The sequence below is a fragment of the Tursiops truncatus genome, chromosome 3 (assembly GCF_011762595.2).
Source record: "Tursiops truncatus isolate mTurTru1 chromosome 3, mTurTru1.mat.Y, whole genome shotgun sequence".
In the NCBI taxonomy this organism is placed as follows: domain Eukaryota; kingdom Metazoa; phylum Chordata; class Mammalia; order Artiodactyla; family Delphinidae; genus Tursiops; species Tursiops truncatus.
The window spans coordinates 126700109-126722420 of NC_047036.1; the positions used below are offsets into that span (position 1 = coordinate 126700109).

A 22312-nucleotide genomic window follows, 5' to 3' on the forward strand; every position below is an offset into this window, starting at 1 on the left:
CTGCCGGTACTTTAGACAGACAGAATAGGGAGCTCAAAGGAGACTTGGGTTGGGAAGGCCTCAATGAGGAGGCAGTGTTAAAGCTAAACCTGAACGATGAGGGGGTGGCACTGTGTGAGCGAACAGCACGTCCAAGGGCCTGCAGGGGAGCAAGCATGGAGTCCCAGCCTGGCACTCAGCGTGCGGGGAGGGGAAGGCAGAGGTGGCGGAAATCACGGGGCAGCTCCGAGAGCCTCAGCGCCTTCGCCCTGACCCAGGAGTCGCCCCTCCTGAGCTGATGGTCTGAGGCACCGACCACAGGGTGGGCACTGCGGCTGGCTCAGGGAAGCCCTGCCCGCCCAACGGATCATAGCTGATGCGCCCACCTTGTTGAGCCGCTGAATCTCCTTTTCCTGGTACTCCCGCTGCCGGGTGAGCGGGCTTAGCTGATCCTGTAGGTATTTGACCTTCTGGCGCAGCTCCTTGGCCTCTGCTGTCAGCTGCTCCTTGTCGGTCTGCAGGGAACACAGGACTGGTAAGCAGGGAGCCTCTCCAGGAGGCCTAGACTCCCTGACTGCCCGCCCTGCCCTGCGCGGCCATGCCTCCCCTCTCGCTCTCACTCTGCTGCCCCACTATGCTCACGCACAAGGCCCCAGGCGACGCACCCGGGTGAGAGCGGTAAGGTCTACATGGTCCTGTCCTCAAGGAAGGGGGGGCTCAGTTGAATGAAAGGCCCCGGGTTCTGCCACCATCTCCTCCAACAGTGAGCTGAGCCCTTGGGCACTGTCCCAGCCCTCTCTGGTCTAAGCTCTCCTATCTGCCATAGGTAAGGGGTTTGTAACAGGAGTCACAGGTGGGCTTCAGGAGGTCTGTGAGCCCCTAAACCGAGCACACTTTTTTTTTTTTTTTGCGGTACGCGGGCCTGTCACTGTTGTGGCCTCCACAGGCTCCGGACGCGCAGGCCCAGCGGCCATGGCTCACGGGCCTAGCCGCTCCGCGGCATGTGGGATCTTCCTGGACCGGGGCACGAACCCGTGTCCCCTGCATCGGCAGGCAGACTCTCAACCACTGCGCCACCAGGGAAGCCCCCAAGCACACAATTTTGACTGTGCAACTTTCTAGGGAGAAAAGCCACAGTTTTCACCAGATTCGCACAGGGGTCTTCTATGACGCACAGAAAGCGGTAAGCCACCGAAAGTCTCCAAAGGAGCTTTCAGCTCTTACAGTCTCTGAGCCCAAAGGAGATAAGACCCTCACAGAAATAAATGCAGCACAAGGCAGAAAGGGTTCCTCCACGGAGAAACAAAGTACTTCTGTGAGGTTAAAAGAAAGAATACTACAGCTGAAAAGAAACCAGGGAAGGCTTCAAGGTGGAAGCACTGCTTCCATACCTACTATGGAACAATCCAGGTTCTTCATCGCAAAGAGCCACATCTGGAATGGCCCTCAGAGAGCATCAAGTCCTAGCCCCTTTACACGACAGGAAATGACTATCCAGAGAGGGGAGGTGACTTACCCAAGGCCACGCTGTGAGCTGGGGCTAGACTAGAACCCAGGTCTCCTAATTCTGGTGTTCTCTGTCCCCTTGCAAGTCAAAGCGAGTGTTTAAAATAGAAGAGGGCAGCACAGTGCAGAGGAAAGACCAGACACACCCATATTAAACTGTCTATTTCTGTGTGTTTATTTGTGATAAGAGGCCTGGAAAGATGCACCCAAATGGTAACTATGGTTACCACTGGGAAGAGCCTGGAATTGGGGTGGTGGGGGTGGTGAGGGGAGATGGTCCAGGGAAACTCGCACTGTATCTGTATCGTGTGAACATGTCAATATCCTACAAACTAGCTGGTGAGCTGCTTTCAGCCAAAGATGGCCAAGGGCAGCCTTGGCTGGATCTTGTGGGAGTTGTCGCGGACTCCCCGCTTAAGAGGCTCCCGGGTCAGCACGGCCTCTATGGCCATGTGTCCCTACCCACAGGGCCACGCTTTTGTCTTGAAACATCCCGCCTTTCCCCCAGCTGACAGGGAAGAGTGTCAGATGCCAGAAACTTATCCCACCCACTAACGTGAGCCAGGGTCTGGCTGACAATCCCAAGCTGTGACTGTACACTCACCAGAAAAGACAGGCAGTGTCCTCCCTAACACACATCTCCAAGGTACGGGGCGGTCGCCAAGGCAGGCTGACCGCTCGGAGAAGGCCCCTGGGTGTTGCATACTGATGGGAAGGAACTCTGCTGGAAATGGCCATTTCTAAGTCAGGCAAAAGCAGCCCGTACACAGTTCTCATGAAGGAGAAGGCATGGTGACAGAAATAAAATCTCCAGAGCGCCTGGGGGTCCAATGGCCCTTCCTCTTTAAGCTGCTCCAGGATCCTGAAGGGCCTTGGCCGGTGTCAGTCACACACGTGACAGATCAGATGCTACTTCTTCAGGGGACCTGTTCCTGGGCCCCCCCCAGAATGAATCCAGGCCCCCTTTATGCTCTCGCCCTGATCCCTGTAACTTCTGTGTCGTGTTTAACACACGTCTACTCATTTGCTTCTGTAATTAGATGTCCCACGTCTCTTCCCCTGAGGGCGGGGTTGACTGTTCACTGCTGAGTCTGTGTGCCCAGCACAGTGCCCAGGGCATGATCTGTTGAACAGTGACCAGAAGAAGGACTGAAGGAAGCTCTGTCTAATGCTGGAGCCCCTCGCCCACAAAGAGCCCTCACCACTGTACACATTCAGCAGCGCCCAGCTCATCAAGTGTACTGGAGCAGGCCTGCGGAATCTCTTACATTCTGTGCTTCCCTGTGCAGTTCCCTAGATCATAAGATTTTAACTGAACCAAAGCTCTTCGGTATAAAAACAAGAAAAAAAATGAAAAGAATAACTAATCCAATCTCAATTTTCAGATGGGAAACTGAGGCACGGGGAAGGAAAGTGCTTTTGCCTCCGGCCACACAGCCCTTGAGTACTGGAGTCAGAGATGGAACCCGCGTCTCCTGAGTCCCACCCCTGACTGTTTACTCCCCTAGCTCCAGACTGCTGGGGAGGAGAGGGCTGGCCCCCCGGAGCTGAACCTGTGGGACCAACAGTCACACTTGCCTCCTCCATTTCTATCTTGGACTTGGCCAGGAGGAGCTTGCGGTCAAAGTCGCGCTGCTTCTGCTCCCGCTCGGCCTCCAGGTCAGTCACCTGCTTCTGCAGGTCCGCCAGCTTCTGGCGCAGCTCAGTGATCTGAGATCAGAGGCAGAGAAAGGGAGTGTGTGAGGGCCGGGGTGAACGTCCAAGATTCAAGGCTGCTGCGAGGGAAGCAGCATGCTGCCCAGAGAGCCCAGCTGTGAAGCAGGGCTCCAGCCTTGAGTTCCCATCACCCCCACAGTACCTTCTGTTCATACTGCTGCTTCATGGACCGGAAATGCTGGTCCCATTGCTTGTTCACTTCCAGCAGCTGCGGGGGAGAGATTGGGGTGGGCAGGAGATAAGCAGAGAACGACCAAAGAGAGCCAACTCCTCCAACACCAGCTTCGCAGGCGTGTGCGGCATGCGTGGACAGCAGCTACACACACTGCCTCGATCCTGCGCTTCTCAAAAACATTCCTCAGGGCAAATCACCTTTATCAACCGCCACATTTTACCCTTGCCGGGAAGGCAAGACTAACACCAAGACACAGAAAGAGTATATAATTTTTATTGTAGAATTACGAACACACACCCATGTGGAGGGCAATTTGGGACTCCGTATTTAAATTTCAAATTCTCGTTCTCTTTAACCAAATAATTCCACTCTGAAAAATGTAACCAAAGGAAGCACTTGTACAAGTGTGTAAAAAATATGTGTACTGCTGATCATCTCAACAATATTTATATTGCAAAAAAATCCAGAGGTCAACCTGAGCATCAGAAACAGGTTAAGGAAATGATAGAATAAACAGAAAATGGAGCACAGCTCTTGAGAAATTCCGGTGCCTAGTACATTGCCTCCGTTCTGAGATGATACTAATTATTTGCCATAATCTTGATATAACAATAATTCGAGGAAGAAAAACAACCTAACATCATTAAATTAACAATGGAAAGGGCATCCCAAGTTCAAAAACATTAAAATATGACAAAAAGTACTCAGAATTAAAGAAACACAGGGTATGTTTTACATATAAATAAATACCCTCAAAGATATAGTTAATTTTAAGGAAAGAAAGGAAAAAAGCAATCTGCAATGTGGTATGTATGACATTTTTACAAACATCATACATTAGTAAGTATACAGACAAAACTGAGGAATATGCAATGAACTGTTATCAACTGTGGTCATCTCCAGGAGGTGAGATTCTCGAACTTTTTAAAATGAAAAAAAAAAAAAAAACTTACAGTAATACAAAAAGAAAACTAAAATGAATATGCATATAAACAAAAGACTAAGAGAACATGACTTTCAGATGTGCTGGAGGACCAGGGAGGGCAGAAAGGCCCAGGGACTGGGACAAGGACGGGGCTGTGTGGAGAGGAGGGGCTCAGAGAATAGAGAGGATGGAGCTCCCACCTCTGGTCCAGAAATACCGGGGGTGGGGGACGGAGGAAGACTATGCACGAGACACAAGGAAAGAGCCTCAACTTCTGGAGACTCTCAACTGATTAGAAGCGGTGCTGCAAGCAGGTATGGGATCTCTCTTTCTGTGACAGTTCCTCCCTGAACCAGCTGCGTGGTGACAGATGAACCCCAGACTCCCCATTCCTGATGCTAAAACTTGCCTCTTATCACAACCTCTCTCTACCATCCAGGGTTTACCATGGGAGCCTTCCTAAACTACCCCCCGCAGCAATTTTAGGCCATACCCCAAATGCCACCTCCTCAGAGTGACTCCTGTGGGTAGGGGAACTGATCAGGAGACAAGAGCCAGGGAAAAGCAGCATCTCTCACCCATGGGCAGATGGTTCAGTAGTCACCATGGCAACGCATCACAGAGACCCCGGCCTAGCCGGAGCCAGAGGGCCAGGGAGGGTCTTTGTCCTGCTGGTCCCAGGAGTGAGGAAGGGTCTTCCCCGACCACCACCACTCCCTCCAGCCACCTACCTCCGTGCGCTGCTGCTCCAGCATCCTCACCTTCTTCTCAGCAGCACCCAAGGCTCCCACCTCTGGGACTTTACCTGCTGTCACACCAGCCTGAGGAGAAACACAGAGGGGCCTTCAGCAAAGCCTCAAGTAACAATTCTCTGCCCTACTCAGTGCCCCTCTAAGGCTGCTCACCCATGAGACCCAGCCCTCCGTCTCTTGTCTCTCTACCCTCCCACCCACCAGGACACTGATACTCGTCCCATATATGACTGAGTCCCTTCGGGAAGTCCATGGAGATAATTATTCCCCCTCCCTGACCCTCAGGGGCTCCCAGACCCTTCCCTCTCCCTCCCCCGCCCCTCCATGGCCACTTCTTTCCCTGCTCAGGCTCTATCTCTAAGGCATTGCCAGCTGCCCTCTCCTCCCCCACCCATCAGCCAAAAATGCTCCAGCGTGGAAGGCAAGAGTTACACATTTTATAAAATGTTTATTTTTAAAATGTTTTTAAAAAGATACACAAATAAAGATATGTGTGCATGTGTGATTAGTACATGTATTTCCTAGCTCTGACCTCTGAGAGGGCCTAAAGCAGTGTCACTCCAATAGCAATGAGCACAGATCTTGGTTTCTAAATACCATTCTCTAACAAAAAGAAACAGGACTCCTTGGAGAAGTGGTTAATTTCAGGCCTGGGGCAGGGAAAATATAAGGTGATTATGGAGAGACTTGTGGTGCCAGAAAGTAAGGAAGTGCTCAATCATAATAATAATAAGAAGAAGGGCATATCAAATGGGCATAGGAGACAACTTGAAAGAGCTTCCTATGACCAAAGCTGGAACAATTTGAACAAGAAAACAAATTGCAATAGTGCTGGATTATAAGCCAAAGAATAAAATAAATATCCTTGAGTCCCTATTAATAGAAAAAAATAAATGAATAAATAGATGGGGGAGAAGAAAAATTCCAATTAGTAAATAGAGAAGGAATGAGGGAAGCACAAAATCACCATTAGAAGACTATATTAATAATCACTGCAGGTGAGATCTGCCAGTGGATACTAAAATTAGTATAAGGAGAAACAGGACATCTGCAGTCTCAAAGTGTCTCCTCAAAAGTAAATATTTATTAACTACAAAGGGAAAACTAGTCCCTTTATTATGGAGAAAGCTGACAGACACCCCTTTAGCCAAATGATCAAGATTGAATGTAAACAGACACATCGATATCATGTACCCTTGACATGATGCAAGATGTCACTCCAGTGATCTTCTTGTCAAAATCCGTAACATCAGTCTAATCATAAGAAAACATCAGAGGAACCCAAGTTGAGGGACATTCTACAAAATAACTGGCCAGTATAACTCAAAAGCCTCAAGCTCATGAAAGAACCACTGGGCGCTGTCACAGACAGAGGAAACTAAGGAGACAGGACAACTGTTGATAAATGCAATGTGGGATCCTGGATTCGATCCTGGTACAGTAAAAGGACATGAGCGAAAAACTGGTGAAATCTGAACAAAGACTGTAGTTTAGTTAATAGTATTGTGCCAATGTTCATTTCCTGGTTTTGATCACTGAACCACGGTTAGGTGAGATGTTAAGGCGATGGGGAGATGGGCACTCTCTGGGCTACTTTGCTACTCTTCTGTAAGTCTAAAATTATCTCAAAATAAAAAGTTAAAAAAAAATTTTTTTTATACATAGGAAGTGTTGGCAATTCCCTGGCGGTCCAGTGGTTAGGACTGTGCGCTTCCACTGCAGGGGGTGCGGGTTCGATCCCTGGTCGGGTAACTAGGATCCCACGTGCCGCATGATGCTAGCAATTCAGAAATTGAACACCAGCTCTATCTCCAAGGCCCTGCTTGATATAGGCCAAGACCCACACCCTTTCTGGGCCTCGGTACAAAGAGATCAAACAGGATGGGCCCCAACCTCTGACATCCTGTGGGTCCGACAGCATTTGTCCTGGAGTCGTTGCCCACATTCTCTTTGTTCCTTGCCTTCCCATTCCCGTCCACACTCCCCTGTGGCTGGTGGCGGGGCAGGCACGGTGCTGAGTGAACTTGTGAGGCTCAAGCGCCCCTACAGGCTGAGGTCTGTAAGTACACCATAGAGCCCGGGAGTAAGGAGAGAAGGGGGGGGGACCCTCCAGGGACGGTCTCACCTCCTTTAGGAAAAGTGAGGGATGGGTCTGCCCTCACTGGGGAAGGAGGAAGGGGGGTGCCGTGCTCCTGGGTGCACCCTTAACCTCCACAGAGAAGAGAGGCATCAAATCTGCCATTAAGAGCAATAGCCAATGTTCACTGTTTACCACGTGCCAAGTGCTAAACCTACTGTACAGGCATCACATCACTGAATCCTCCAATGACCTTCTGAGGTAGGTGTCATTATCTCCATTTCACAGAGGAGGAAACTGAGGTCAGAGAGGTTATGCAACTTGTCCAAGGTGGCAGCACTGACCAGAGGTAGAGTCAGCATTCAACCCACATGCAACTCCAGGGCACAGGCTTCACCACTGCCCAGAACGCACGTCTCCTACGGGAACTTCCTCCCCGGCAGGGCAATAAGGGCATCTGGCCTTTCGAGAAGTCAGTGATGTTAAGGGCTTTGGAAAAATGAAGAGGCCTGCCCACAGACTTCTGAGAACCCAGGGGAGATCAGGTCACTTCCTCAAGAGGGCAGACAAGGCAGGCTCTGACTTGAGGGGTAAACGGAAGCAGAGAGGGTCTTCATGGGTTGGGATTCAGAAGGCCATTCATCGGCATGTTGCCCTCTCACACCCCACATCTGCCTAATAGCAGGTGGATGCAGGAATCTAGAAGATGTGATGTCACAGGACCTCTCCAAACCTCCTGCCATAGCTGTCTCACGGAGTAAGAGTCCCAGCCCTGCCTCCCTGACATGTAGAGAGGACGTCCAAATCACATAATGAGTTTGCAAATCCCAGGTAAACTCTACATTGCCACAGAGTAATAAGGAATTAAGTTATTAGGATAATTATTACTATTACACAAGTGTGGGGTTTGTTAAAGACATGGAGTCCTGCTGTACGGCCATTAAACCCCATTAAAGAGGAAAAACATGTCAGTAAAAAGTTGGGACTCAGCTCTGCAGCACAGCACAGACCAGGCGAGGGGCCAGCCAGCTCCTAGCTGGGAACTGGATGTGAGCCAGCGCTGGGAGCTGTGGTGGGAAGGGGGCAGGTGGGCCAGCCCAGGGCATTAGCAGGCCTTGCTGAGTCAGCCCACACCCTGTTCTCTGTATGTCAGAGGCTCCCAGGCAGGAGCTTAACAGAGTCCCTTCAGGGGCTTTCTCAACCTAACACCCTAATACCACCAGGGGTATCTGAGACATTAAACTGATTTTTCGGAGCCACCCTGTAAGAGAGACCTTGACAAACTGAAATGTGTTTAGGGGATACGCCCAGACTGCACAAATGACACGACACCACCTTTATAAGAAATGACCCAAGGAACTGCAGCTATTCAGCCTGGGGAAGAGAAGGTATGTGGGGGCCAGGGAGCCAGAGTCACAGCCAGCAGGCTGAGCGTGCGTCCCAGGGAATGGGATGCTCCATGTGGCTGGTAGCGGAATAAGGGCTGAGGAGTGGAAGCTACAGGGAGGTGGACTCTCAGGACAAGCCAAGGAAACGCCGTCTAACAACTAGAACCTTCCAGCAGCGGGGCTGGCTCACTGCCTCTGGAGGCTGGGCACCAGCCACTGCAGTGCTGGGGAAGGAGTTTCTGACCACATACCTGCTGCTGTGCGGCTGCCCCCTTCTTGCCCGTGCCTTCCGTCTTTGGTGAGCCTGGCCATCTGGAGGCACCATCTTTGCCGCTGCTCATCAACAACTTCCTGAGCTCCAGGTTTTCCTCCCTGGTTGGAGGCAAAGAGAAAGGTCATATTGCTGGCCCTGGGTCGAGGATCCTGGGGACCTCAGACCTGCTACTCAACTGAGTTGCAGCTGAGACGTGGGGAGTAAGGTGAGTCCCTGAGACCTGCCCTCAGGTGCAACCAAAAAGGGCATCCTTACGCCACTTTGCGCAGCTTCCCTAGAAGTCTCTGATGCTCACCAACAGGGTTTCCCCAACTGTGAGACGTCTGTATACATGAGATCTCCAGGATACATCCACACTGCATTAAAGAACCCTGGATCACACTCTCTGAGAAAATTCCACCCTTTCCAATTATCCTCAGACGTCCTGTGCGGAGCATGGGGAAAGTCTCAGTTTGGTGCTGATAGGTCCTGAGTGTCTCTCTAGTGCTTGCTAGTCTCCCGTGTTAACAGAGAAAGAGCAGCCTTCAGCCTCAGAGCCTTGAGCGGGCAATTCGCCAAAACGAATTAACATCCTTCCGTTTTTGTTGTGTTCATTATTGGAGGTATCTTCTACTTATTCCAGGTCATGCTGTTTTCCAGTTACTCTAGTGCAAGTTTTCATTATAATAATCTTAAGCAAAAACATGATGCAAATTAAATTCTTAAGTAAATAATAAGGTAGGTGATACAGGACATAAGAAAAATGGTGATGTGGACTCAGGTATGACTGAGATATGGAAACTATTTCTTTGTATTCTATTTGCCAGCTGGTTTCCATGTGATAATAGGAAAACAGAGAAGTAAACTGGCTTTCCCAAGGTCACACAGTGGGGACTTGCATCCTCACCTTCTAATCATGGCTCTTTCCTCCAGCCTGGGTCTTTGGATCCATGGATGGAGTCATTATGGCTATAAAATTCCAACTGCTTGGCCATCCAGAAGTCAATAAATACATGCTGATTCAAAACAGCACAGTGGATCAGCAGTCACACCTGACTCCCTCTGGGCCTCACAGGCCTCTCCCTGGACCTCAGTTTCCCTCTGCAGGGTGAGGGGTTTGGCCCACATGATCTCAAAGGGCCCTTCGAGCTCTGACAGTCAAGATCAGTGCCTCTCAGGTGTGATCCTGGGTCTACCTACATCGTAATCACAGAGGCCTACTGGAAAATGCAGATGCCTAGGTCTCACCCCAGACCCAATGAATCAGAATCTCAGCACAGGAGTGTCAACTTGCAATGCCTTTCCTGACCCTCAGTGATTCTGATGCACAGTTAAGTCTGAGACCCAGTAGTATAGCCCAGGTGAGCAACCCCTGACTGTTCTCAGGAAACAGAGCAGGTCAGGATGGTGACCAGCAGGGGGCAGCAAAGTCCAGAGCCCTCTCTCCAAGAGCCAGCTAGCTGCTGTTAACAGGCGGAGGGGGTAAGTTCCCAAGGAAGGAGTACACTTTGTACAGACCTTCTTCTGAAGCTCTCAAGGCACTTTATACACAAACACTCCCCAAGGTATTAAAAGGACCAGAGAGGAAACACCCAAGGAGAAGGACCAAGAGACCTGACATCCAAAGCAGGGCTCTGGGCACAGGCCTCAGAGCACTCAGCCCGGAAATCAGTGCCATGCACCACCGTCTTCCTCCTGCCCATCCGACTCCTCACCCTTCCTCTGAGGAGCCTGGACTTACCGGAGCCTCTCAGCAGCCTGATCCCGCTGTTCCAGGCCCTTGTCCAGCTTGGCCTTAAGGGCCTCATTCTCCTTCCGAAGCTGCTCACACAGGGTCTGCAGGGCAGAGAGGGAGATGCGGGCAAGGTAAGGGAAGGGGTGCACCCCAAATACAGGTTGATGCTAGGGGGCGGGAGGGGCACTATAGCCACGCCAAGTCCTGACACGGTATCCCCTTTGCAATGGCCTCACCCAAGCCCTCTTGGGATAGCAGGAGCCAAGCCACAAGGCTCACCCAGGCTCCTCTCTGCATCCTCTCCCTCAGGAGCCAGCCACGAGGACGCCGGACCAAGAATCAGCCACAGCGCCTTCTGTTCCTCCAAGGCAGAGAGCACCATCCCTCCTCCTCCTTCACTGCTGTTCCCACAGCCTAGAATGCTCTTCCCCACCAGCCTTCCCCTGGCTGACTTCTACTCCTGCTTCAAGTCTTAGCCTAAATGTCACCTCCTCCAAGAAGTCCTCCCTGACTCCCACATCTCAGGTGAGTTAGGTCACCTCCATTATCCTCACTCACAGTCCCCTGCTCTCAACCTTCCTGGTACCCTGACAATTACAGCTAAAGAACCATCAGGTCGTTACTTTCTTAATGTCCCCCCCACCCGACTAGTCCATGAATTCCCAGACGGCTGGGATCCTCTTGCTGCTCTCTTGTCCACTGCGGGATCCTCAGCCCACGGCCCAGCTCAGCTCGACACTTTGTTGAAGGAATGCAGGACTGATTGGCTGAATGGACCTGAGTCGCAGTAGGCCTAGAGCTTAGGCAATCTGGAGAGTACTCAAGGCAGCCAGGGAGCAAGGTTGTCAGCCGGCAAGTCAGAAGACAAGGCATTGGGTCAAGACCTCACCAATTCCCAGTGTGGCTCAGGATTCCCTCACTTCTGAGACACAGTTAGTTCCCCCACCCACAAAGTGGGGCAACTGCTCCTCCCCTGCCTCCTTTATAGGGCTGCTATGAGGACAAATGAGACCGGGAGAGTGCAAGTGCCTCGTGAGCTGCCAGGCGCTTGGTAACCTTTGAGGACATGTGTTTGAAGTGCTGCAAGGTGGAGGGGGCATGGAAGATGGGAAGCCAGACTCAGGGCCTCACAGATGGAGGGAAGGGAGGTTCTCACTGGTAAGGGTGATGCACCACGTCAGTACTAAGCGACTCAATCTCTCAACAAATCCATAGTGAGCACCTAACCCATGACCTGTAAATGGCCAGGTGCTCTTCCACTCACCACCTCGGTGGAGCCTCACAGCTTCCCCAAAGCTACGTAACTCATCTCTATCTATTTTAAATGTAGGCTAGGGAATTCCCTAGCAGTCCAGTGGCTAGGACTCGATGCTTCCACTGCCGAGGCCCCGGGTTCAATCCTCCATCAGGGAACTAAGACCCCGCAAGTTGCACGGTGTGGCCAAAAAAAAAAAAAAAAATGTAAGCTAGTGCACGTGAAATAATGTGCATGAGGTTGTACAGCTCTTGGGAATCACCAAGGGGATTAAACTCCATCTGGCAGATCCTAAATGGTACCTCTTTCGCCTGTGATGGAAGAGCAGAGAAGGGAGGTGGCAGGCTGTGAGCTGGGCTGAGGGCAGAGACAGTGAGCGATATTCACCAGACCTTCTACCCGCTCCCTTCCATGTCCATTTCCCAGACTTGCTGTGACCATGTGACCAGTTGTGGCCAATGAAAGGTGAGTGGTAGTGACAAGTGCCACTTCTGAGCTGGCTCATGCACAATTCTCTGGTCTCTTTTTCCCTATCGCTGCCGAAGGGCACAAGACGGCTGGGGCCTCAATGTGATTGTGGAGCAGAAACAAGCCCCTGCCACACAGAATATGAGGGAAAACTTGCATGTTATCCAGGGAGATTTCAGACTTGTTTGTTTCCACAGCAAAACCGAGCCCTTTCTGACTAACCCAGGAAAGACTTGAGAAGGCTGGATGGAGAACAGAGCCTGGAACTGGTGAGTGGTCAGACATGGAGGAATAGAACACCATTATGACTGGCTGCAATGCCCAGCAGAGGCCCCATGCCATACCTGGCCTTGGAAATGCTGAGTGAACTGAGAAACAAATCAGTGAATGAACGAGGAGGAACCAGATTAATCTACCTCCACCCACAGGCTGGGCAAACACCCAGGATGCAACAGCCCTGAGTGGGGCCTCCAGGGAACAGAACGTCCTGCTGTGGTCTCTAAGGGAAGACCAGGACAAGGCCTCATGTGCTGTCCTTCTAGGCAAGAGGCAAACGCTCTGGGCACAAAGCAGACGGAGAGAGGTCGTCACAAAAGTCATCACCTTCCATTAAAGGGGTTAATAGAGCTCATGTGTGAGTTCATAAGTTCATTCATTCATTTGTTCATTCACCAAATGTACATTCAGTACCTACGAACTGCCAGACACTGGGATGCAGTGGTGAATATGACTGACAAGGCACCTGCCCCTCTTGTGAGGCCTACATTCTAGCAGGGAACACAAGGGAAAAAACCAAACACAAAGTAAAGAAACCAACTAATAAAATTATTACAAACTATGATAAGAGTTAAGAGGGAAACAAACAAGAGCCTGATAAAAAATAACAGTGGGGGGCTTCCCTGGTGGCGCAGTGGTTGAGAGTCCACCTGCCGATGCAGGGGACACGGGTTTGTGCCCCGGTCCGGGAAGATCCCACATGCCGCGGAGCGGCTGGGCCCATGAGCCATGGCGGCTGGGCCTGTGCGTCCGGAGCCTGTGCTCCACAACAGGAGAGGCCACAGCAGTGAGAGGCCCGCATGCCGGAAAAAAAAAAAAAAAACAGCGGGGGCACTTCCCTGGTGGTCCAGTGGTTAAGACTCTGCGCTTCCACTGCAGGGGGCACGGGTTCAATCCCTGGTCAGAGAACTAAGATCCCACACACCGCGCAGCACAGCCCAACAACAACAACAAAATCTGAAAAAGAATATTTGCATATGTGTGTATATGTATTTATATATAAAACTGAATCACTGTGTTGCATACCTAAAACTAACACAACATTGTAAATCAACTATACGTCAATAAAAAAAAATTTTTTTTAAATAACAAGGGTTGGCAGGACCCCTTTTATGAGGTCCAGTATCAATCCTTATTTCAAAGCTGAAAAGTTGGGACTCCCCTGGTGGTGCAGTGGTTAAGAATCCGCCTACCAATGCAGGGGACACGGGTTTGAGCCCTGGTCCGGGAAGGTCCCACATGCCGCGGAGCAACTAAGCCCGTGCACCACAACTACTGAGCCTGCGCTCTAGAGCCCACGAGCCACAACTACTGAAGTCCACGTGCACACGCCTAGAGCGTGTGCTCCGCAACAAGAGAAACCACTGCAACGAAGAGTAACCCCTGCTCTCTGCAACCAGAGAAAAGCCCGCACGCAGCAACGAAGACCTAATGCAGCCAAAAATTAATTAATTGAAAACAACAACAAAGCTGAAAAGTTGACACTCAAAGTGATCCCACCACAAGCAACGCACCAGGTTCGCCTCCCCAGTGGCTCAGCCTTGACACTTGACATCTCCGGGCCCTGCTGACACCTGAAGGCAGTCTCCCTCGGCCTGGCCCTCCAGGCTCCAATCACTCCTCCAGCCTCCCAGTGTGGCCCCTCACCCAAGGTGGGGGTGGGAATTCTCTGCTCCCCCCATCTCTCCTCACACCTGTCTCCAGCCTGGACGCCCCTCCTGCTTTTGTCAACCCAGGCCCTTCCCAAAGCTGCACACAGTGGACACCCCAGCACCTCATCCGTCAACTGGGCACTTGCATGTTTGCTGACATGAGTGAGACAACAGGGCGGTGACTGGCCCAGAGGAGGGTCTAGGAAGGAGGAAGCCTTGGAGTTACAGCTCTGTCACTAAGGTGACAGATACTCAGGTCCTGAGCAGGTTTTCTCGGAGCCTCCGTTTCACCATCTGTGATTCCTTCCCTACCCCCAAGCCCTCAAGGCTCAGGTCCCCAGCCCAGTGTGGATGAGCCATCACCACAAAACCTTAACAGTGACCACTTTTTGAGCACTTACTATGTTCTAGACTGTACAAGGGGCTTCATTTAATACTCAGAGCAATTCCACGAGGGAGGCATTTCCAGCCCCATGTTACGAATGGGGACAGTGAGGGACCGAGAGGATAAGTCACTTGCCCAAGGTAAGAGAGCAATAAAGAGTCTACTGGCCAAGGACCATATGGTTCCAAGGCCTGGCCTGGCCTAGGAAGGAAATCTGACTTCATTCCCACAGCACGGGAAGAGTTATAAAAGGAAGCCTCCTCCATTGGGGAGGCAGGTTGGGATGGGAGTTAAGAGCATGGACTTCGGAATACCACAGACCGAGGTTCAAATCCCAGCTGCACCATCTACTAACTGGGGGGCCTTAGGCAAAAAAAAAAAAATCACCTCTCAAGGGCTGTGGCCCCACCTGTGAAGTGTGGATAATGATGGTCCTGACTCAGGGGGCAGGGACAGTAACATACAAGGGGCCGGCCTCTGTCCCCTCCCTTTCCCCACCTGTATGTGAAGAACAAAGGCAAGGCTGCTGCCAACCTACCACACCCCAGCCTCGAGAGTAACCCCAACCATGAAATCTGCGCCACCCACACCATTATTTCCCGGTTTCCTGCCTCTTCCTCGGCCCTTCTCACAACTTCCTTACCCTGCTCACTGCCTTGAACAAGAAGCCCAAGTCGGGTCCCCATCCTCACCCTCGGAAGTCCCCGTGGTACCCTGGACTCCCCAGAAGAGCTGGAGGAAGCAGAGGGGGAACCACATGGCAGACCCCCGGCCACCTTCCCTGGGCCCGGCCTCACCTGCAGGATGGAGGTACGCTGCTCATTCTTGTGCACCTTGGAAGCCAGCCGGTTGAACTCGAGGGCCATGCGGCCCAGGTGCGTGAAGAGCTGGCTGTGGTCAGGCTCCTCGGCACACACGCTCAGGGTGGTCTCCAGACGCTGCAGGTGCAGCATCAGGTTGCCGTCCTCGTGGGGCAGGGGGCCCAGCTCCTGGTGGGGGGAGGGGATGCGGGCCGCTCTTCACCACAGTCTGAGTAGGTGCCGCCAGCCTTCCTCCCTCTGCTTCCCCATTCCTCATGACTCAGTTTCCCCCTCTGATCCCAGCTCAGCCGAGGGACATTCTCCAGTTATGCAGGTTCCCTGTCTGGGGCTGACTCACAGGGCAGGACCCGGGACTCCCAGGCCACTGGCTGGCTTACCAGTGCCGGAGCCACCTTCCTCCCACACGTTGGGCCTTGCTGAGTGTCTGTGGGTAAATCCCTCATCCCCAGGGCCTCAGAATCCTCATCTACTACACGTACGCATCCCGCTTCTTCTCTTCTACCCCATAGGGTTCTTATGCAAGTGAAATGACACACAAAAACAGCAAGCCCAGGAAGGGGTGTCACTCAGTACACAGCACTGCTTCTTCAGCTTAGGAAGGCTTGGCCAGCAGACATCAAAACTGTCTGACTGTTATGTCTATACATGTGTCTTCTTGGGAGTGGTCCAAGCATTCATCAACTTTTCAGAGGACCCAAGACTCAAAACACGTTAGGAATCATAGATAGTTCAAAGAATCCCAATCTAGCAGAGATTTGAGATAGGAAGCAAACTGTGGGCAATATAGTCCAATCTCAGAATCTATCACTCCCTGTCTCTCTCTTTATCTCTTTCCTCTGTCTAGAACACTCTTGGCAAAGACAATGCCTTAGCTATGCGAACACCACGTCCAAGGACCCACAGGGGTAGCTGACAGCTGACTGCATCAAGCCCCTGCCAGGCGTCCGAGTCCCCCTCTTCCCCTGCCCGAGACCCCACCCATCAGGCCCCACGCCTCTTCGGGCTTCATTCCTATGGTGTCCCCTCTGTTCATCCTTCCCAGCACCCCCGTGTCTCAGCTGCTCTAGCAGGCCTCCCCTACCACTTATGGCAGTCGCAGGCCATCAGAGCTACAGGGAGCCTCCGGGTTCCAGTTTGGAAACGAAGCTTCGGGGAGAAGGAGGCTGCTCAAAGTTGCCCAGTGAGCCAGTGGCAGAGCCAGGACTGGAACGTGGGCTTCCTGACTCTCCATCTATGGCCACTTCCCTCATCTGAACTCTGCAGCAGTGGGAACGCCCTGACAGCCACAGCGTGCCGTCCAGTGAATGCCTCCATAACACTCTTAGCACCTTATTCTATCAGAGGCTCTTCAGTTCTGTCTTCATCCCCCCACTGCCTCTTCCCACACAGGATATGAGGTGGTGAACGGTGCTCTGTTGAAGGCTGGTGAATTGTTTCATCACCCTGACTTCTCCGACTGGCCTACAAGCTCCCAGAAAGCAGGGAGGCTGTCTTGTCTTTGCTCAGCACAGACTAGGCACATGGTGGGGCTAAGGAGGAACCTATTAACGAGGTGAAGGCTGAGGTCATAGAGTGAAATGCTTTCTGAGCAGGGGGGTCTTGCCTCCTTGGCCAGCTTCTCAGAGCCCTTGGGGATAGAACAGGACAAGGGGACAGAAGTTCCCAGGGGACAAAACACAGAACGTTTCTGATACTCAGAGCAGCCCCTCATCACTGAAGGCATGCTAGTGTAAGCTGCATGACAACTTGATGAGGACCTTGCACTGGGGACTGACAGACACAAGATGCAATCAGTGAACTAAAGAGCAACATTTTTTTTTGCCTTGTTAATTCAATATTTTTAATTTAATTACATTTTCACTAATTTTTTGGCTTTTAACTTAAAATTTTAACATTTTAATCAACTATTTGTAGCTTAAAAAGTCAAATTGTTTTACAAGGTTTATAATGGAAACCAGCAGTTTCCTGTCTCACTTCCCTCCACGTCCCAGTTACCACTTCCCAAAGCCATTCACTTCACATGCAAAGAGCAACATTTGTGCCCCAAATCCTTGGTAGAATGAGGCAGTGGTGACCAAGGTATCCGGGAAGGGTTATACCACTTATTGCCTGCATAACAATCAAAAACTCTCAAAGTGAGGAAGGAGGAAGGAGGAGGAGAGGGCAGGACTTGAAGACTTTTGAACAACGTTCCACACCTTTCTCAGTGGTTCTCCAATAAGTCTGCCATTTTAAGAGAAAACAGGACAACACAGTTGGAATAAAGGCAGCAAGTAGGGTAAAGTAGAGAATGAGGATGCCAGGTGGACACCCCAGAGCTGGAGGGGAGTGTGTGTGTGTGCGTGCGCGCATGCGTGCGTGTATGTGTAAGTGCAAGGTTTAACCTCCTACCTGCATGCCCCAAAGGGGAGCCTGGGAGCAGCCAAGAGCCTGCACAGAAGGGCCACATCTGCCTCAAGCTGCTCTGGGTTTCTCTGACCCTTTCGACCCAGGCTACGAGCCCACAGGCCCAAAGGCTGAGTCAGAGCCTGCGGAGGTGCCCAGCGCTTGGCGGAGGCCAGCGGGGCTGGCAACGTGCCCGGGCTTTCACAATGGTCGGGTGCTTGTGTGGCGCACACGGAAGTCACCAGCCACGGATTTGCATATGTGAGCGAGAAGCACCCCCTGGTGCTGGCCCCTCAAGCGTATCCCTAGTGACTCCGGGGTGCCCAGGGGATATAAGCAGGTCCTGTGCCTCTCACGCGGGGCCAGGTGACTGAAACAGAGAGGAGACGGGGGATATGCCCAGGGACCTGCCGTCCACTCACCATGGTATTTCTGGTGTGGCCACCGCTCTCTGGTGAAGAATGCCCCTCGGCAGGGACCACTTCAAATTCAGAGGAGGTGCTCTGTGCAGAAAAAGGGGGTCAGGGGCTGCCTGAGAGAAAAACGCCTCGCCCGTCCTCTGGGGCCCCATGGCTGAGAGTACAGCGGGGTCAGAGAATGGAAGGAGGAAACCCCTCCTCACGTCCAAGTCCTCTGGGCAGGAGGAGAGCCGGCCCAGGATGAGCTCACAGACCACGAAGCAGGAATGACTCCCAGCAAGTCAGCCCGCAACCCACTGTGTGACTCAAGGTCACATCCCTCTGTGGCCAGTTTCCTCATCTGTAGAACAGGGATACTGGACTAGCTGACTTTAAACCGCTAGCACTTTAGGATCGTATCTTTCTTAACGGCTTTGCACTTTTAAAATGTTTTCATGAACTCCATTTTTTCTCAAAGCAACCCACGGAGTGGTCAGAAGGTTATATCCCCATTTGTCAGATGAGGAAACTGAAGGCATATCATTAATAAATGCAAAAGTAGGACTGCATTTAAGGACTGCAAATCTAACATTCCTGCTATGGCACCAGAGCTGTCTCTTGGGCCTAGGTGTCTCTGACTGGTCACCTGGAGAACACAGACAACAGTTAGTGTGGCCACAGCCATGGTGGTCCTGTGCCAGCCTTGCCAACCCAGCCCCAGAGATCCCAGGGGAGTGGACTGATCTGGGACAAGTCCCAACAAGACATCCACAAACTTGGAGAGACTTTCAGGACACACCTAAATCCAGGGAGGCCAAGGACTCCAGTCTCCCCCACATCACCCAGCCACTCCAAGTAGAAGGTACTGGTTGTGCCACCAGAGGATGGGCCAATGGTCCCTCTGGACCAGCAACTGGCTCTGGGATTGCTGTTAAACCTGGTCGAACAGCAGAAGCCCCATGGCCACCAAGGGCCCAGCTTTGGATCTCGGCCCCACCCTAGACAGTTTCCCTTTCACCTCTCCGTTTCCTCAGCTGTCTGCATGACCTCACAAAATGTCCTTCTCTCTCTGGATCTGATCTGATCTGTGGGATGGAGACTCTAACTGATACGACTGGGACTTCCCTGGTAGTCCAGTGGTTGAGAATCTGCCTTCCAATGCAGGGGACGCGGGTTCAATCCCTGGTTGGGGAACTAAGATCCCACATGACGCAGGGCAACTAAGGCCCCGTGCGCGCGCGCGTGCCACCTACAGAGCCCACGCATCACAGCTAGAGAGAAGCCCGTGCACCCCAATGAAAGAGCCCGCGTGCTGCAACTAAGACCAGATGCAGCCAAATATAAATAAATAAATAAATATTTTTAAAAATTTAAAAATAAAAATATATGATGCGACCACCTGGGTCCCTTCCAGTCCTAGGATACCAAGCAAAAATTCTCAAGGCAAATCTGCAGAAGACAGTTTCTGAGCCCCTGTTGAGAAGGGGAGTTCGCTGTCACATCCGCCTACTTTCTGAGCACCGTGCAGTCGATACATGCTTAACATTATGCAACCTAGCAAATGGGAGGAACTCCTTGTACATATCAGGGTCTTCCTGGTAAGATTTAACTCTGACCTTCATTTGAAAATGGGTAAACCGAGGCCCCAGAGAGATTGAGATCAACTTGCCAACATCACCCAGCAAGTCAGAACCCAGGTTTCCTGACCCCAAACCTCTCTCTTGCTGTTCTGCCAATGGGACCTTGAAATCCAGGCAACTTTCAGCCGTGACTCCAAATGCAACTTACACTTGCTGGAGGTTTGGGGACTGGCTCTGGCTTGTCGCTGGGGTGTGCAGGGTCAGCGGGGGTTGCTGGAACATCTGCATCCTTTCCTGGACAATTGAGAAAACATGGGTGAGCAGCAGGGAAAGGGGAAAAGCCCAGATGCTGCCCCCTTAAGGACAGCCTTGGCCAGGAAAGTTCTCAGACAGAGTTCCCTACACGAGTCTGGGAAAATGGGAGGTGGTCCCAGCAGGGCCCGGTAGCCTGGGAGAACGATTGGCTCTGGAATGACGGGGTAGAACCTGGGCAGAGAGACCATCTTCCCTGGATTTGCTGGGAAAATCCCAAGGTGGCCACTGCTCCTTGCTACCCTGGACCTGCCTCAATGATGACAAGGATGACAATTTACAATTAACAAAGTGTTTTTATATTTATTATCTCAGCCAATTCTCAAGACGGCTCTGTGTCCCCATTTTAAAGGTAAGAAAACTGAGGCATGGAAAGGTCACCAACTGGCCCACGGTCACACAGTTGGCAACTGCAGACAGAACCAGGACTCAAACTTAGCTCTCCTTCCCCGAATTCTTGGCACTCTGGCCACAGGGGGCCCCTTGAGGGGAGTTGCACGGCTCCCTCTAGGGATAGGCCCGGCACCCAACCAGGACTCAGAAAGCGCTACTGAATGGACAAGTGGAAGCTGGAAACATCCATTGCCTGCAGAACAGTGGACTCTGTGAGCATCACTTTCCTCCATGTGTCCATTCACTAAATATAGCCAGCAGCCAAATGGAAGGCTGGCACACTGGCATGGGCTGAGACCGTAAGGTGGGGCTGCAGCAGGAGGCATCTAAGCCCCATGTCGGGGGGCACCTTTTCCTCCCTAGACCCAGACCTTGTCCTGGACTTGGAGACATGCCAGGGGAATGCATGGTGATCACACACAGGACTTTAACCCTAAGTCATAGTCAACGCTTTCCTTTAATAGGTAGCATATGGGGCTTCCCTGGCGGCGCAGTGGTTGAAAGTCCACCTGCCGATGCAGGGGACGCGGGTTCATGCCCCAGTCCAGGAAGATCCTGCATGCCGCGGAGCAGCTGGGCCTGTGAGCCATGGCCGTTGAGCCTGCGCGTCCAGAGCCTGTGCTCCGCAACAGGAGAGGCCACAACAGGGAGAGGCCCGCATACCAAAAAAAAAAAAAAAAAAAAAAAAAAAAGGTAGCATATGGACCTGACATCTGAAAGACACTGCAGCAGGCTGATAGGCAAATCTAGTTCTTCCACAAGCCTCAGCTTCCTCACCTGTAAAATGGAAGGAGGGGGGCCAGACCAGAGAGCTTCTGACTCAGATGCCAACTCTAGTGGCCCAAAGTGGCTGCCTGGAGCATGATGCCGGGCACATAGTAGCTGCTCATTAAATATTTGCTGAATAAGTTACGCTGATAAAGATCCTGAGTCCACATCCTGGGTGCAGTGGATTGTTGTGATCCATTTCTAATGTCTGCCAGGGCCTCAGGACTGCTGAGTCACCAGCTATCTTTGGACAAGGTTATTTTGAAGTCCTTTCCAAACCTGATCTTCTGGGGGATTCTATAGCCAGAACATGACTGGGAGGATGGCCTGCGGCCTAAGGATAAATGAAGGAGAGGTGGATTTCTGATTAAGAAGGGAGTCCACGGTTAAGGGATTAGAAAGTAAGGAGTACGGGCAAGGCAGAGGACCGCCTGGGCTCCTCTTGTACCTGTGAGCTCAGCCAGGTGGTCGAAGGAGGCCAAAGAGGGAGACGGCGGTGGGAGCAGCTCACTGTCCTTGACCAGCTCCTCTGCCTTCTGCCGCAGCCTGGACGCTTCCATCTGGGACTCTTCCAAAAGCTCCCCTGGGGAGACAATGGGGGAAGGAGGAATAAAAGGAATTACTCAGTTCAGTGCGCTCGTTCTCCCATCCCTAGCCTCTAAGCCTGCTTCTACCTGGGTTCTGGAGCTGCAGGCCCTGGGTTTCACTCCCTGCATCACCTTGTGGGCTGAGTGGGACACACGTCATTCTAGTCCACAACCAGAAAGAGGCCTGATGAGGAAGAGCCCTGCAACCAGGGGAAAAGGAGCAGAGGGGAATCTAGAACAAACTCCTGGTCCCTGGCACCCTCTTCCTGCCCCACTCCCACCGCACCTGGCTGGGGACTCCACAAAGCCAGGGGCTCTTTTAGGCCCACGATCATGGTCCCGGGGGGCTACCCACAGCCTACGGCCTGCAGTCAGGGACTGCCTGAAGGGAGGAGACCCTCCATAACATCAACCACCCCTCTAGGCCTCGTTTGCCTTCTTTTGTAAGTGGAGACAGGGAAACTCCATCCCTCCTCCCCAAATCTGCCATTCCAAGGAGAGATCTGCCAAGCAAGGAGAAAGCATT

The 22312-nt window shown here is 52.0% G+C and overlaps 1 protein-coding gene across 4 annotated transcripts in view; it reads right to left on the bottom strand.

Annotated features, from left to right (window-relative positions):
* The window catches only part of TNIP1 (TNFAIP3 interacting protein 1), a 46376-nt gene that overhangs the window by 8013 nt on the left and 16051 nt on the right, over positions 1–22312 (bottom strand). For 3 of the 4 annotated variants that reach the window (XM_033853471.2, XM_033853470.2, XM_033853474.2), the window contains 10 exons: positions 21648–21782; positions 19935–20020; positions 18171–18251; positions 15340–15531; positions 10513–10607; positions 8770–8890; positions 5033–5122; positions 3344–3409; positions 3064–3195; positions 366–494 (listed from right to left, as the gene is read on the bottom strand). In XM_033853471.2, the coding sequence (XP_033709362.1) occupies positions 366–494; positions 3064–3195; positions 3344–3409; positions 5033–5122; positions 8770–8890; positions 10513–10607; positions 15340–15531; positions 18171–18251; positions 19935–20020; positions 21648–21782 (1127 nt within the window). The remainder of the gene's footprint in view (positions 1–365; positions 495–3063; positions 3196–3343; positions 3410–5032; positions 5123–8769; positions 8891–10512; positions 10608–15339; positions 15532–18170; positions 18252–19934; positions 20021–21647; positions 21783–22312) is intronic. The other variant, XM_033853472.2, reaches the window with a different exon arrangement.